Source organism: Photinus pyralis, unplaced genomic scaffold (genome assembly GCF_008802855.1).
Source record: "Photinus pyralis isolate 1611_PpyrPB1 unplaced genomic scaffold, Ppyr1.3 Ppyr1.4_LG1, whole genome shotgun sequence".
Lineage (NCBI taxonomy): Eukaryota > Metazoa > Arthropoda > Insecta > Coleoptera > Lampyridae > Photinus > Photinus pyralis.
Genome location: NW_022170249.1, coordinates 69,933,609 through 69,946,242, shown reverse-complemented (window position 1 = coordinate 69,946,242; position 12,634 = coordinate 69,933,609). Strand labels below are relative to the sequence as shown.

General features: G+C 37.2%; 2 protein-coding genes across 2 annotated transcripts; one reads left to right on the top strand and one right to left on the bottom strand.

Moving 5' to 3' along the window:
• The first annotated feature begins 9,557 nt into the window (after nucleotides 1-9,557).
• Nucleotides 9,558-10,775, top strand: LOC116166519. The gene is made up of 3 exons (XM_031481495.1): nucleotides 9,558-10,030; nucleotides 10,092-10,640; nucleotides 10,702-10,775. Exons 1-3 carry the CDS (start codon nucleotides 9,946-9,948, stop codon nucleotides 10,773-10,775), a joined length of 708 nt encoding a protein of 235 aa, XP_031337355.1. The 5' UTR covers nucleotides 9,558-9,945.
• A 113-nt stretch (nucleotides 10,776-10,888) lies between these two features.
• On the bottom strand, nucleotides 10,889-12,088 carry LOC116166510. Its single transcript, XM_031481484.1, has one exon. It carries the CDS (start codon nucleotides 12,086-12,088, stop codon nucleotides 10,889-10,891), a length of 1,200 nt encoding a protein of 399 aa, XP_031337344.1.
• Nucleotides 12,089-12,634: the final 546 nt, after the last annotated feature.

Genomic DNA, 12,634 nt, shown 5'->3' with positions numbered 1-12,634 from the left:
TTGCTATTAATTATTTGGTTTTAGTTTTGCGAATGAAATTTTTGATTTTGAAGATGACAAAAGACAAAGGTAGTGTCGTACCTAAAGTTAAGGTGGTTGCACCAGTCATTGACTCCTTAAGCCCAAGTTGTACCTTCTTCAGATTATTGCAAAGTGAGAATATGGAGTGGGAGGTCACACTGCACGGCAAGTGAAAGCTTAGAGATTCATGCTTTAAAAAAATATTACTTTTCCTTAAATTGACATAACAAAAAGTTGTTTCAGTACTTTTTATCAAAAAATTGCTGTGGCACCAATAATTGACCTGGCACAATCTTACTACGTTCTACTCTTTGACTGGTAAGTGCTTCAATAATTGACCGATACCTTCTTTCATTGTATATTTAATCATTACAGTGAAACTAGGTAAGTATACCCAGGTAGAGCACGGCGTCAATATGACGACATTTTTTCGTCCTTTTTTTTCGAAGACGTCACATGCCGTAATCAGAACGTTAAATTGACGACAATATGTTGACGCATATATGACGTGATAAAATGACGTACAGATGATGTCATTTAAAAGTCACCTATAACCTATTTTGCTTCAGATATTTGACTGGCACGTGCGCAATTATGGCATTGAAAGTACGAGTTTAAATTACTAAATATCCCTGCGAATTATTAGATCATTTTGTACGGATGTAAATATCCTTAAAACTTAAGCCAAAATTACTCTACTGGCAACGCTGTATATTTGTAAGACAACAATGCTTAGAACGCCGTGCGGCTGCGCGTTGCGGTGTTTTTTAGCCTTCACCGTGTTGTGGCTTTCACATCGTGATCGGAGTTGTGTTCGAGTTTGTTTGTTGTGTTCGTAATAAATAAAAAGGTACGGTCATTTTTATTCTATTATATACAATATTTAGTTTTGTACCCGTTCAAGGTTTTGGTTTTAATTGTAAGTTATGGCGTACGTTATAGTTGAATTTGGAGACGAAAATGGGCGAATTGGCGCCGTCCATAAATCTTGGTTGACGCCACTAAAGAAACAAGCTTATTGGCCTCCAAGAGCAGGAGAAATTCGATAAAGCTCTACGTTGCGGCGAAAACGTCGAAAGCTCATGGACATTGTGGAGTGTAGATAGAATATTTTACCAGACAGGTTGGTGATCAACTTGGTTTTCTGCTTTTCATGCATTAACTTTGATATTTTAGATCACATTTTAAAAGCAAGACAAACATTAAAGGAAGCGGAATTTACTTCTAGTTTAGAGAGTGAGTGTGATGAGGCAGCAAACACTGGTCGTCAAAAGCGTAAGAAAGCTAGCCGAAAGTTGTTTGGTTCTTCAGAAGAAGACTGCGAGGAGGAAGAAGAGTCTTTACCTAGACCACCACCAATTAAGCGACCTACTGTCACATCTCGGAAAGGTATCGTTTTTTAATACATTTCTGTAATTTAATCTTGATATCATAGAAGCTGCCGTATTGAAATCGCCAAGGCATTCACACTTGGTATCGACAAGATTGGTGCAACGACCAACTAATCAAACCGACAATTTCCAAAGTCCTCAAACGTCAAAAAGCACTTTACATCATCGAAATGCAGCGGAGCAGTCTCGGGAGCAATTAACCGTTACAGGTTTGAATGTGGAATTTGCAAAATTTATTTTCCTAATGGACGTTTTAGTTGTAGATAAACTTATTGCCTTAGTGGCTCGTGTTAAAGAGCAAAACGACGAAATTTTGTCTTGGATCGCAAAACAAGACAATAAAAATACCAATAACATTTCATCGTTTGGTATGCCAGAGATTCCATTCTCCCTACCACTTCAAACTCGACAGGAATTACATGAGTTTAATTCTTATTTAATTAATAATGGAGAAAAGTATACTGCTTTGGTAAGTTGTCAGTTGAAATAGTTCAGTTTTTATGATTAGGATTTTAGGGTTCGTATTTGACTACTCTCGGTGGTGATACTATCACATCTAAAACTAACAGAATATTAAAAAATCTGATATCTGATTCGGTTGCGTCACAATTTAATTTTTACGGTCAGCGGTCCACAAAACAAGCGTTCTCCACATTATTGGTGAAGAGCTTAATCGTTGGTAAGATCTTCATGTAAAGGTAGGATTTAACACTAATTTATCGATGATTTAGATGCTGTTAAGAAGAGCATTTCAAATGCTACAGACAAGGAGTTAAAGTATCATTTCCCATTATTCATAGTTATGAAGAAGTTGACGCTTAATTATTCTTTATTATTTAGTAGTGTAGCTCTTGTATTTGTATTTTTATAGCATAACACCTTTTTTTAAAGCATTGTTTGCAAGCAACGAATAAATAGAAGATGGTTACACATTCGTTTAACTATACCTCACATCAAATTACATTAGTAATTAACGGCCCAATCACGTCATTCACTGACGCCCCATCGTCAGTACATGATATTTAGATCAGTAGCGTGTCGATTTAATATAAGCAAGTCAACCTGTTGGGAAGTATTGTGTAGAACAGCAAATCGTCTTATGCGAGTCAATCTTTAGCAACAGCAACAATGCAATTCTTTGAAAGACGAAACCATTTCCCTGGTAATTTGCTTAATAAAATATGTGTTGGATTTAAGGTGATAATTAAATTTTAGGTATCGTAGGGTGTATTGATGGGAGTCACATCAAAATTCTAGCACCGAAACAGCATTCTAATTCTTATGTAAATAGAAAAAAGTTCCATTCGATTTTATTGCAAGGCATTTGCAATCACAAACGATTATTTATTGATGTTTATGCAGGAGAACCTGGGTCGCTACACGATTCTAATCTATTCACTAAATCAGATTTGTATGAACGTATTCAGGATGGTACTACTGTTCAGTTTTATGAGAATTCTCATCTTGTTGGTGATCCCAGCTAACAGCATGCCGTCATAATAACGTCAAAAACACGCCACAATTATCGTCATTATTACGGCATTGTTGATGTCAACAATCACGTCAAAATAACGGAAATGTGACAGGTGTCAATGACGTATCATAAATAACGTCTATTCGACGTTTATACACACGCGTACTTTTCACGTCACATTGTAAATATCCTAGACGTATTTTTGACGTTTTTTAAAGGCGTCTTATTTACGTTACTTATAGGGTAAAAAATACTCCAATGAAAACTCAATTCATTTATTTTGCAAATAAGGTCGGTATTTTTACAAAAAAAAAAAACAAACATTACAAATTTGTATGTGACATAGGAAATGATACATACTTTTCCGGTAAAGGTAAAACTAAACATTTGATTCTAATTAATCTTAAAGGCCACTTACTTAACTCAACAGATAAATTATCAATAAGGTATATTCCAAAGTTAGATGATTTTACTGGATAAGTATAAAAAGAACTATATGAGCAAAAGTGTTTTCCTATTAAAAATATTTCGTTATCGATTTTAATAACATTGTGAATTTGAATCACTACTTTATCATAGGACATGCAGTACGAATCTTTAACAGAATGCAGATGACTGGTAAAAATACAATCTTTTTCTGCCCAATAAAATTTTTTAAATTGCTCACATTCAACCAGATCTACCAATGGACCTAAACAGTGCTGTAGTGAAAGTAGGTTTTCACGTGATTTAAACGTTAATGATACATTACGGGTTCCTTCTATTATTCGCCTAGCTACCTGTTGAAGCGGTAATCTAGAACCTCTTAAAAGTTTTTTTAACCATCGACGGCATGACGGCATCTATTGGGCATACTGACGTACTCAGCATAAAGATGACCCAATGTCAACGTCAATGTGTTAGCTGGGTTGCATATAAATTATCAACTAATCTTATAGTTTGGGTTTAAAAATTTTGGTAATTTGACACCGGCGAAAATAAATTTTAATAAGAAATTAAGTGCTAATCGAGTTGAGATTGAAAATGCGTTCGCTTATTTAAAAGGCAGGTTTCGTATAGATTAAAGTTTGTAGAAACAGTAAGATTAGACCTAATTTCATTATTTGTGGTTACTGCTGCTATACTACATAATGCATGCATTATGAACAACGATTTGCCAAATGAGTACGTAAATATTCAAGAAGAATTGGAAGGTGAAAGGGAGAACAATGCTGTAAATATTGCAGATATTAATATTGAAAATAATGCTATTCAGAAAAGACTCAACATTATGTACACATTGCCCCTTTAATTTCTGTAAAAATTGTAGTAGTATTGAATACTGAAATTAATATCAAGTACTTTATTTCATGTAAAATATAAAACACGGGATGACCCAACTGGCCGCCGCCAACTGGCCGCGGCCAACTAGCCGCCGCCAACTGGCCGCCGGGACAACTGGCCGCCGGGACAACTGGCCGCCGGGATAACTGGCCGCCGGGATAACTGGCCGCCGGGACAACTGGCCACCGCCCGCACCACCTACCTTTTGCCTAAATGCAGGGATAAACGCTTGATAAATCAACTAGTCAAATATTAGTCAACTCAAAAATCAAAACGCAGTTAGAATTTCCAATATAGAAGCAAGCAGATTTATTTCTTACATTTCCACTAATTTTAGAAAGTCTCGCAAATGAGACATTTATGCTAAGTAATTTCCAATATAAGTCATTGAAATGCATTTATTTGCTAATTTCCACTAATTACATTCTGATTACTAGATGATTTTAATATAAAAGCAAGCAGATTTACTTGTTTGTTAAATTTCCACTAATTGGACTATACATATTAATAGGTAAATTACAATAGAAATGTCAATTAATGAGATATTTATGATTAGTTACTTTGCAATATAAAATCATGTCGAAAGTATTTTCAAATCAGTTCATCTACGGCTATTTAAGGTATTCGTATGAAAATGGAGACTATTCAATCTCAACGTAATCGTGATAAGTTTTATAGTGACGGGTATATTTACGTTTTTGATAAATTATCAGCGGATGGTGAAACGGAGTTTTGGCGATGTGACCGAAGACGACAGTGTAAAGCGCGAGTTCATGTTCGAAACGGCGCTGTTATAAAAACTTTGAATGTGCATACACATGATTCATCAGCAGCCAAAGCAGAGGCTGATCGAGTAATTACTAAAATTAAAAAACGCGCTGTAGACACACAAGAACCGACATAATATACCTTCATAAATAAGAAAGTTTGCAATTCGGTCTGTAAATGGTCGAGATGCGCAAAGGGCACTGTGAATGCTGGGTAATCAGCGAATGCTCACAAAACCTCAGCTTGGCTTGCCAAGGAGCGCTTCCATCTCAAGGAGCTTTAAAAAAACTGGTGCGAAGAAAACGAAATGAAATAAACCAAGCACCAGCAACTCCAGCAACTCTTGAAGATCTGCAAATTCCGGAACGTTATAGAATCTACGAATCTACACCGGGCAACATAGAGAATTTCTTACTTTCCGACAGTGGCCCTGGACCTCAGAGAATATTAATTTTTGGCAGAGAGAGAAATTTACAAATTCTAGAAAATTGTGACGACTATTTTGTAGACGGGACTTTTAAAATTGCACCGAATTTATTTCACCAAGTATACGTTATACTAGCAAAGAGGTATGGAGGTGTGCATCCTGTTTTTTTTGCTCTGTTGCCAAATAAATCAAGAGCAACTTATGATTGTTTATTCGAAACAATAAAAACGCTAGCACCCGCATTACATCCAAGATCAGTTACATCTGATTTTGAACTAGCTGCTTTCAAAAGCCTGAAAAATAACTTCCCGCAAACTGAAATTCGAGGATGTTTTTTCCACCTAGCGAAAAACATGAAAAAGCATTTGAACGAAGCACATTTGATTGCTCGTTATAACAACGACGCAGAGTTCGCATTACATGCAAAAATGATCGTTGGTTTAGCATTTGTACCAATGCAAGATATGGAAAACGCATTAAATCAGTTGTCTGATATCTTACCTGAGGAATTGATACCTGTATTGGATTGGTTCGAGGACTTCTACGTTGGTCGTTTGAACCGCAGAGGAAACGGACGGCGTGAACCCATGTTTCCACATGAAATGTGGAATATGTATGCGAGAGTGCTGAACTTGCAAGATCGTACCAACAATCATGCCGAAGCAGCCCATCGGCGTTTACAAATCGAGCTAGGTATAGATCATCCTACAATATGGAGACTGATTGATGGGTTACGGAAAGTTCAAGCTAATCGGGATATTTATTACGAACAGCTTGTTGCTGGGCATGCTCCACCCCAAAAACATCGGAGATACATAGCTGCCGACGAACGTATTTTAAGAATCGTTAGAGATTACGAAAATCGAGATGTAATTGAGTACTTACGAGGCATTGCTCATAATTATCAAATTAATTAATAGTAATTGTATTTAGTTGTAATATATGTACATACTTGTGTGACAAACATTGTAAAATACGCAATAATTATATCCACTTTGTAAATACGTTCTTATTGTCAATATGTGAAAAAATAAAAAAAAACTCTTTCAATGTACATTTTGAGTTGATTGATATTAGACTAATTGATTGAATGTGTGCTAAAAGAGTTCTGAAACATCTATTTATACAACTATTAATACCTATTTTATATATATATGTACTACAATCAGGAAAAGGCGGCAACGCTGATCATATGGCTATTGGCAAGGTATCGAGTCTAATTGTCCCGGCGGCCAGTTGTCCCGGCGGCCAGTTGTCCCGGCGACCAGTTGGCGGCGGCCAGTTGGCGGTGGCCAGTTGGCGGCGGCCAGTTGTCCTAGACCGTATAAAACAAGAGTATTCTTAAGAAAACTGTGAAGAATACTTCGCTAAGTTTAAATTTAAGGCGCTAAATTGAACTCTGCGGTGAGCGATGTTGGAACCAACTTAGCCAGGGACACCAACAGAGGGGAATTTTCTGTAGATGTACGCCATGAGCACGCCGCAGGCTTAGAGAATAGAGTTTTCCGACCGTTCCTTTCTTGTAGCGATACAATAGATTAAAATAAACGCTTACTTGTGCTGCATTTTTCACGTGTTTTTAACGAAAGGTTATTGGCCCAGGGCACGCTTCATCTGCGCTGCATAAATTAGCCGCGTGTTTTTTGTGCTTGTGTTGGCGTGAAGAAATTTTTTAGCAGTGTAACTAAGTACTTCCATATTTATTTACATAGATCGTATAAGAATTCGCCTAATAAGCGAGGTTTAGAGTAAATGCGAATAAATTAGAACAATGCCTTAAATCAGATGTTGAGGTCATTCAGTTCAAGGTTAGGCGCTCGCAAAAAGCGATTTCCCAAAATCGTTTTGGGAGCTGCCAATTTAGAGGTTAAATTAATTTTAACATTGTTAACTTAAGAGACGCTTAGATTGCGTAGATTACATTTAGATTTTTCTCGAAATATTTCTATTTTCGGGGTAATTTGCATGATAGTAACTTGACGTTCAAGTGAAATCAGGCACTTTTGACTAGGGATTTCACTCGGGTTGACCGTATCCCGTATTATGTGCTTGATCAGCTGACTGAGAGCGGTCTTATAGCAGTGCGTGAGGCCATATGCCAAAAGTCGGTGTGCATATTACGAGTGGTACTGATATCCTGTGCGATTTCCTGTTTCGGATTAATCTGAATTGCTGTGCGTTTGGAATAATTCAGGAGCACGAAACTTAATATTTTTTTATTAATTGTCTGGTATTAAGATTTTAAGAGTTCTTAAGAAATTTAATGCAATTTTTTTTGTTTCAAAATCCCGAAATAGATGAGTGACCAAGACTCGATGTCTGAAGCTGATTGCACCGATTACTTTGGTTTAAAATCATCAGGCACAAAACTTGTTGATTACGAGAGTGAGAGTGAAGAAGAATACGATAACTTTATGAGAGGAGTGGACGATCTACACCCTGAAGAGAGATCGCATGGAATGGAAAACAACAATATGAATCGCATAAATGTCTTAGAGGATGTCCGTATCCCTGCAAATGAGACACTGTCTCAATTAGAATTGATTAGACGAACCGAGAATGTTGCTAATAAATTGAATGTAGCGTTAAATTCCATGTCAAATATCGTGACCGGAGCAACTGCTGTTGTCAAAAATTAGCGAAATTTCTCAAATAAATTTAGAGACTGAACGTACAAGACTAAAGGTGGGTTTATGCAAAAAATTTAAGAATTAATTTAAAACTAATTTAAAAATTAAATTAAATTAACACAAGACAACGGTTTATGCAAAAGATATAATTTATGAGAAATAATTTTTAAGGCATGCGCTTTTGGTTTTTGATGCCCAACCTCCTTCTTTACTGTCATAATTTTATAAATATAACCTTGATTTTGGCGCGTAAACTTAACCTATAAATATTCAAGTTTCTTCAAATGTACTTGATTGTATAGGGAGAGCGGGGATAGTCTGGACACTTTTTCGTATTTAATTTTTTTAATTTTTTGTAGGGGTAAAATTTCTGTTCTAAGGCAGGCTGGTGATTGGTACATTATTAAGCTATGTTTTGGATCATATACAAAACCAAAATTCTTTTTGTTGCTTTTTTAAAAAAAATCAAACGTGCATGTCTGCATGTGTCCAATCTTACCCCTCACAGTGGGATACATTGGACAGTATATTTTTAATAGCAAAACTGAACAAAAAATGTGAAATAAACCTATATTTATCAAAATATAAACTAAGCAGACAGTTACAATAAGCTGTACTCCTGCAAATCTACATTGAAGTATACCATATTTAAAAATCTCGGGCGTTTATCTATCAAAGGAGCAGGAAGAACAGCTACAATATCTTTAACTAATACCAAAGCAACTTCATCGGTAACCAAGAAGCGATATGAAGGATATTGCCTTCGATAAAAAGTAGATGACCAATGTATGTTCTGGCGCAGGAAGTGACGTCACACCAATACCTATGTATGTTCTGGCGCAGGAAGTGACGTCACACCAATCAGAGACGAGCTCGTGACGTCACAGCCAATCAGAGACGAGCACGCCCCCCTATGCATCTTGGATGTTATTTTGGACCCGCCTCATCGGTCACGTGATTGCTATAGACAAAAATTTTTTTTTTCAATCTGCGTTGGGAATCGAACCCACGATACGTGAATTACGAATCTGCCGCCTTAACCATCTGAGCTAAGCGAGGCTTTGAGATATGAACGTTTAGCAGTTCAAGTATTGTTAGAATGTGGGGGGAGCGCGATTGCAGGGACGTAGAGGGTAAATCGTATGGGGTAGCAGTAGGAGCGGTAGATGCCCCTAGTAGGCCGTATAAGCTCACAAGCCACACAACGCTACGGAGAGCGTTGAGATGTTTGCGAGTTGTAGAAGGGTATAACGCGGGGGTGTGTCGCCGAGGGGCTAGGGGCTAGGGGCTATTTGGCGGGGAAGCGCGTTAAAATGATAAAATAATACGTACGACGCTCGTGTGCGAAAAATAATTATTCATATTGCTAACTAGAAAGGAAATGAGCTTATCTTCTTTATGCTTTATTTTTATTTTTAGACGCATTATTCTAATATTACATTCTAATATGACATTGGTTGTCACGCTGCCACGGCTGGTTCCAATGTTTCTTACATCGTATTCGATTACGTAATTCACAGTCTCTTTGCAATACGTTGGGGATCTTGATCCATATTTTCTTTAGTAACAGCGCGCGAAATTTAGTTGTTTGTTATTATAATTAGGATGGGAAGCTGCAATCTCGCAATAGTGTTTATTTATAGCAGCTATGATAAGACGCTTAAATCGTGTGCGAAAAATCTTATCTTCTTTATGCTTTATTTTTATTTTTAGACGCATTATTCTAATATTACATTCTTTGTATTTATGCTTCGGTCAATGTCCTTGAAATAAGGGAACGACCCCTAAGTATGATGAGCCCCCGAACCGCGTATTACGAATTTAGTGCTAAAGCGGTATACCTACAAATTAGCGTATAAAAGCAAACAACATTTACATTAAAATTCATTAGTTACGAGAATAGCAGACATTATGGATGATTTATGGAATGATGATCCAAATATTAACCTTACTTGGGTCGATAATCCCTCCCCGAAGATAGTCGAGGCACATACAGGTAATATGATCATGGTGAAAATAATTATGACCCTACTAATTAAGCCCGTTGTTTCTTGTAGGAGCAGAAGATTTAATATCAACATGGTCCATGTTTCTCGATTGCTCAACTTTGCTAGAAGTGGGAAATTCATTGAGGAATAGTTTCGAGCCAGTGGTGCAGATATTTTGCCCTCCACTCCGAGAAAGTTGTTTGCATTTTAATATTTCCGAATGGAGCGATATTTCCGCTATTAAAACCGAGCACAACATTCGACTCATGCTTAAAAGTACCGACCAGTTGGAACATGAAGTGTTCGTAGGGTACGGTATAAAAATTACGTTGGCTGACTGTGAAAATGGTAGTAGGGGTATAAGAATAAGTCAAGGATTCAATTCCATAGTGCTAACCGAAGAAGCCGTAAATCGTTTCCTCTCCGCTGTACATTTTGTACATCAAAAATTGGATTTTCTAAGCGATTATTCGACGTACTGGTACTATCAGGACTTTGCGGATGAAGTAGCGGATGATCTTTGCAAGGACGGTCTGTTCGATGAACAAAACATTTTGTCAAGAGGAAAATTTTTCTGCCAAAATCTTAAGTTACTAAAAAAGTTGGTTGCACACTCATGTTTAAGAGATTTTTCATTTTTAGCAGAACACTCATGTTTAAGAGATTTTTTCATTTTTAGCAGAAATTGTAAATATTCACCCTCAAAGATTTGTAAAAGATGTAACCGAGAAAATGCTGAAGGAGAAACAATAAAATAGTTTGGTGATAAGTTTGTTGTTTATATATACATAGGGAAAAGAAAAGCACCATTTTCAAAATGTATTATATATTTTCGCAATAGGTACATTAAAATCGCATAATGCAAATTAAATTTTACGTACTATATTAGTAAATGGCTCGTATTCAATTAAAACATCATGCAAAATTATACAGTAAGCGGAGGTGTCGGCTGCAAATGCTTCAGATGTTTCAACTTCCAGTTTCAAGTCGATAACCACATTATGAATACTTTCATTGTGACGAGTACAGTTGATTACGAATATTGGTTGTTTCTTAAACTCCTCGTAACTGAGAAGAGAACTACTTTCAGAATCGTAGTATTGCGTCCGAAAGTTTAGATATTCTTCGTAGGCATCTATATACTTGTTGTCCGCGAAGGAGAGATTCTGCTGCTCATACGGGTATCTTCTGTTGTTGATGTTCGCTTTTATATTTTCGACGCCTAAATGATCGAACTGCGATGCATTCTCTCCTTTTTGGTTTCGTTTCTTAGTCTGAAAGGCCACCAGAAGCCATTGAGGTCGTTGAAAACCGGTGCTACTTTTTACCGGCCATACCAAAGAGCGGGTTGATGGCAATGCTGGATACGCATATAAATCTCTAGCGTGAAATGCTACTTGGATCGGAACATTTTTATCAATTCTACTGTATATAGACAGCTTCATGGAATCGTTAGGAATTACGTATGGAACCTTCCAGGTTACTTTACTAAGGCTAATTTTCACCTCCGCTTCGCTTTTATAACAGTCTTCATCGGTTTTTGAGCGAATTAATGTTAGTTCTTGTCGTATGTTGACTAATGGTTTTTTATACCCTTCCGCGAATCCTAGCACATGTTTTAGCGGTATAGATGCACAGAAGGCTGTCTTGTTGGCGTTTAGGAGTTGCAGAGGTTTATTGCGGGGACTCCATCCTGCTTGTGATAAACAATTACTTTGGTCCGTTGTATAGGAACAAAATCCCTTGATTGCGCTGTTTATTCCGGGTAATCTCACGATTTCTATCACTTGATCTCCCAGCGTAAATCTAATTTCATCGAAGAGAAATAGTGGAGCATTGTTGGTCAACTCGAACTGCTTCGCTTCCGATGAAGTAAGCGTTCCCTCCAAGTAGATCACGCTATCGTAGGTGGCCGTGATAAGATCCTCCTTTTGAATTACAAGATTGATTTCGTCCGAGTTACCATAAGCATTCGTCGAGTAAGGATGGTAGGTTCGCCGATCGCATTCCACAATCATATCCTCATACTTTACGCTACTGAAGAGATTTTTCAGCGCTTCTTCCATATTTTCGGAGTACTTTGTAACCAAGATATTCCAGAAACTTTACGTCGTTTTCAGTTAATGCACCCGACGATGTTTGCTCGTCTGTACGCGAAGCCTGACTGAGTGAAGATCCGCTCTTGTAAAAGATTTTAAGGCCCATATTTTTTCAATTCCAATCTAATAGTCACTTTTTCTTCACCAAAGTCCACTAGTTTACCTTCTTGGTCAAGCAATCGCAAGGTAATGTTATCAATTTGATGGGTAAGTACGGGTAAATATATAATGCTGGTGGGTTCCTTGACCATACGATAGCCTGGTTCAACGTGCACGTCGAATTCAAAAATGGTGTGAGATTTTTCACTATTCCGATACGCTCCTCCGGTTAAATTGCACTCAACATGTATATTTGTGGCGTTGACTATTTGCACATCCAAGTCGGACTCGTGAACCATACCTCCTTTGTAAATAGATGGCGAGAATCCGAGCATGCGCCCAATAGAACCCGTCTTGGTAAAATCAACATTGTGTTTGGTTTCCATTTCGCACTTTAAGGTATTATTGTTGGGT

Excerpts from the sequence above, each read along its gene's own strand:
- LOC116166519 (XM_031481495.1), top strand. The coding sequence starts at position 9,946 with ATGGATGATTTATGGAATGATGATCCAAATATTAACCTTACTTGGGTC. Across the intron at positions 10,031-10,091 it reads GATAGTCGAGGCACATACAG|GAGCAGAAGATTTAATATCA; the intron begins GTAATATGATCA and ends TGTTTCTTGTAG. Across the intron at positions 10,641-10,701 it reads AAAGTTGGTTGCACACTCAT|CAGAAATTGTAAATATTCAC; the intron begins GTTTAAGAGATT and ends TTTCATTTTTAG.
- LOC116166510 (XM_031481484.1), bottom strand. The coding sequence starts at position 12,088 with ATGGAAGAAGCGCTGAAAAATCTCTTCAGTAGCGTAAAGTATGAGGAT.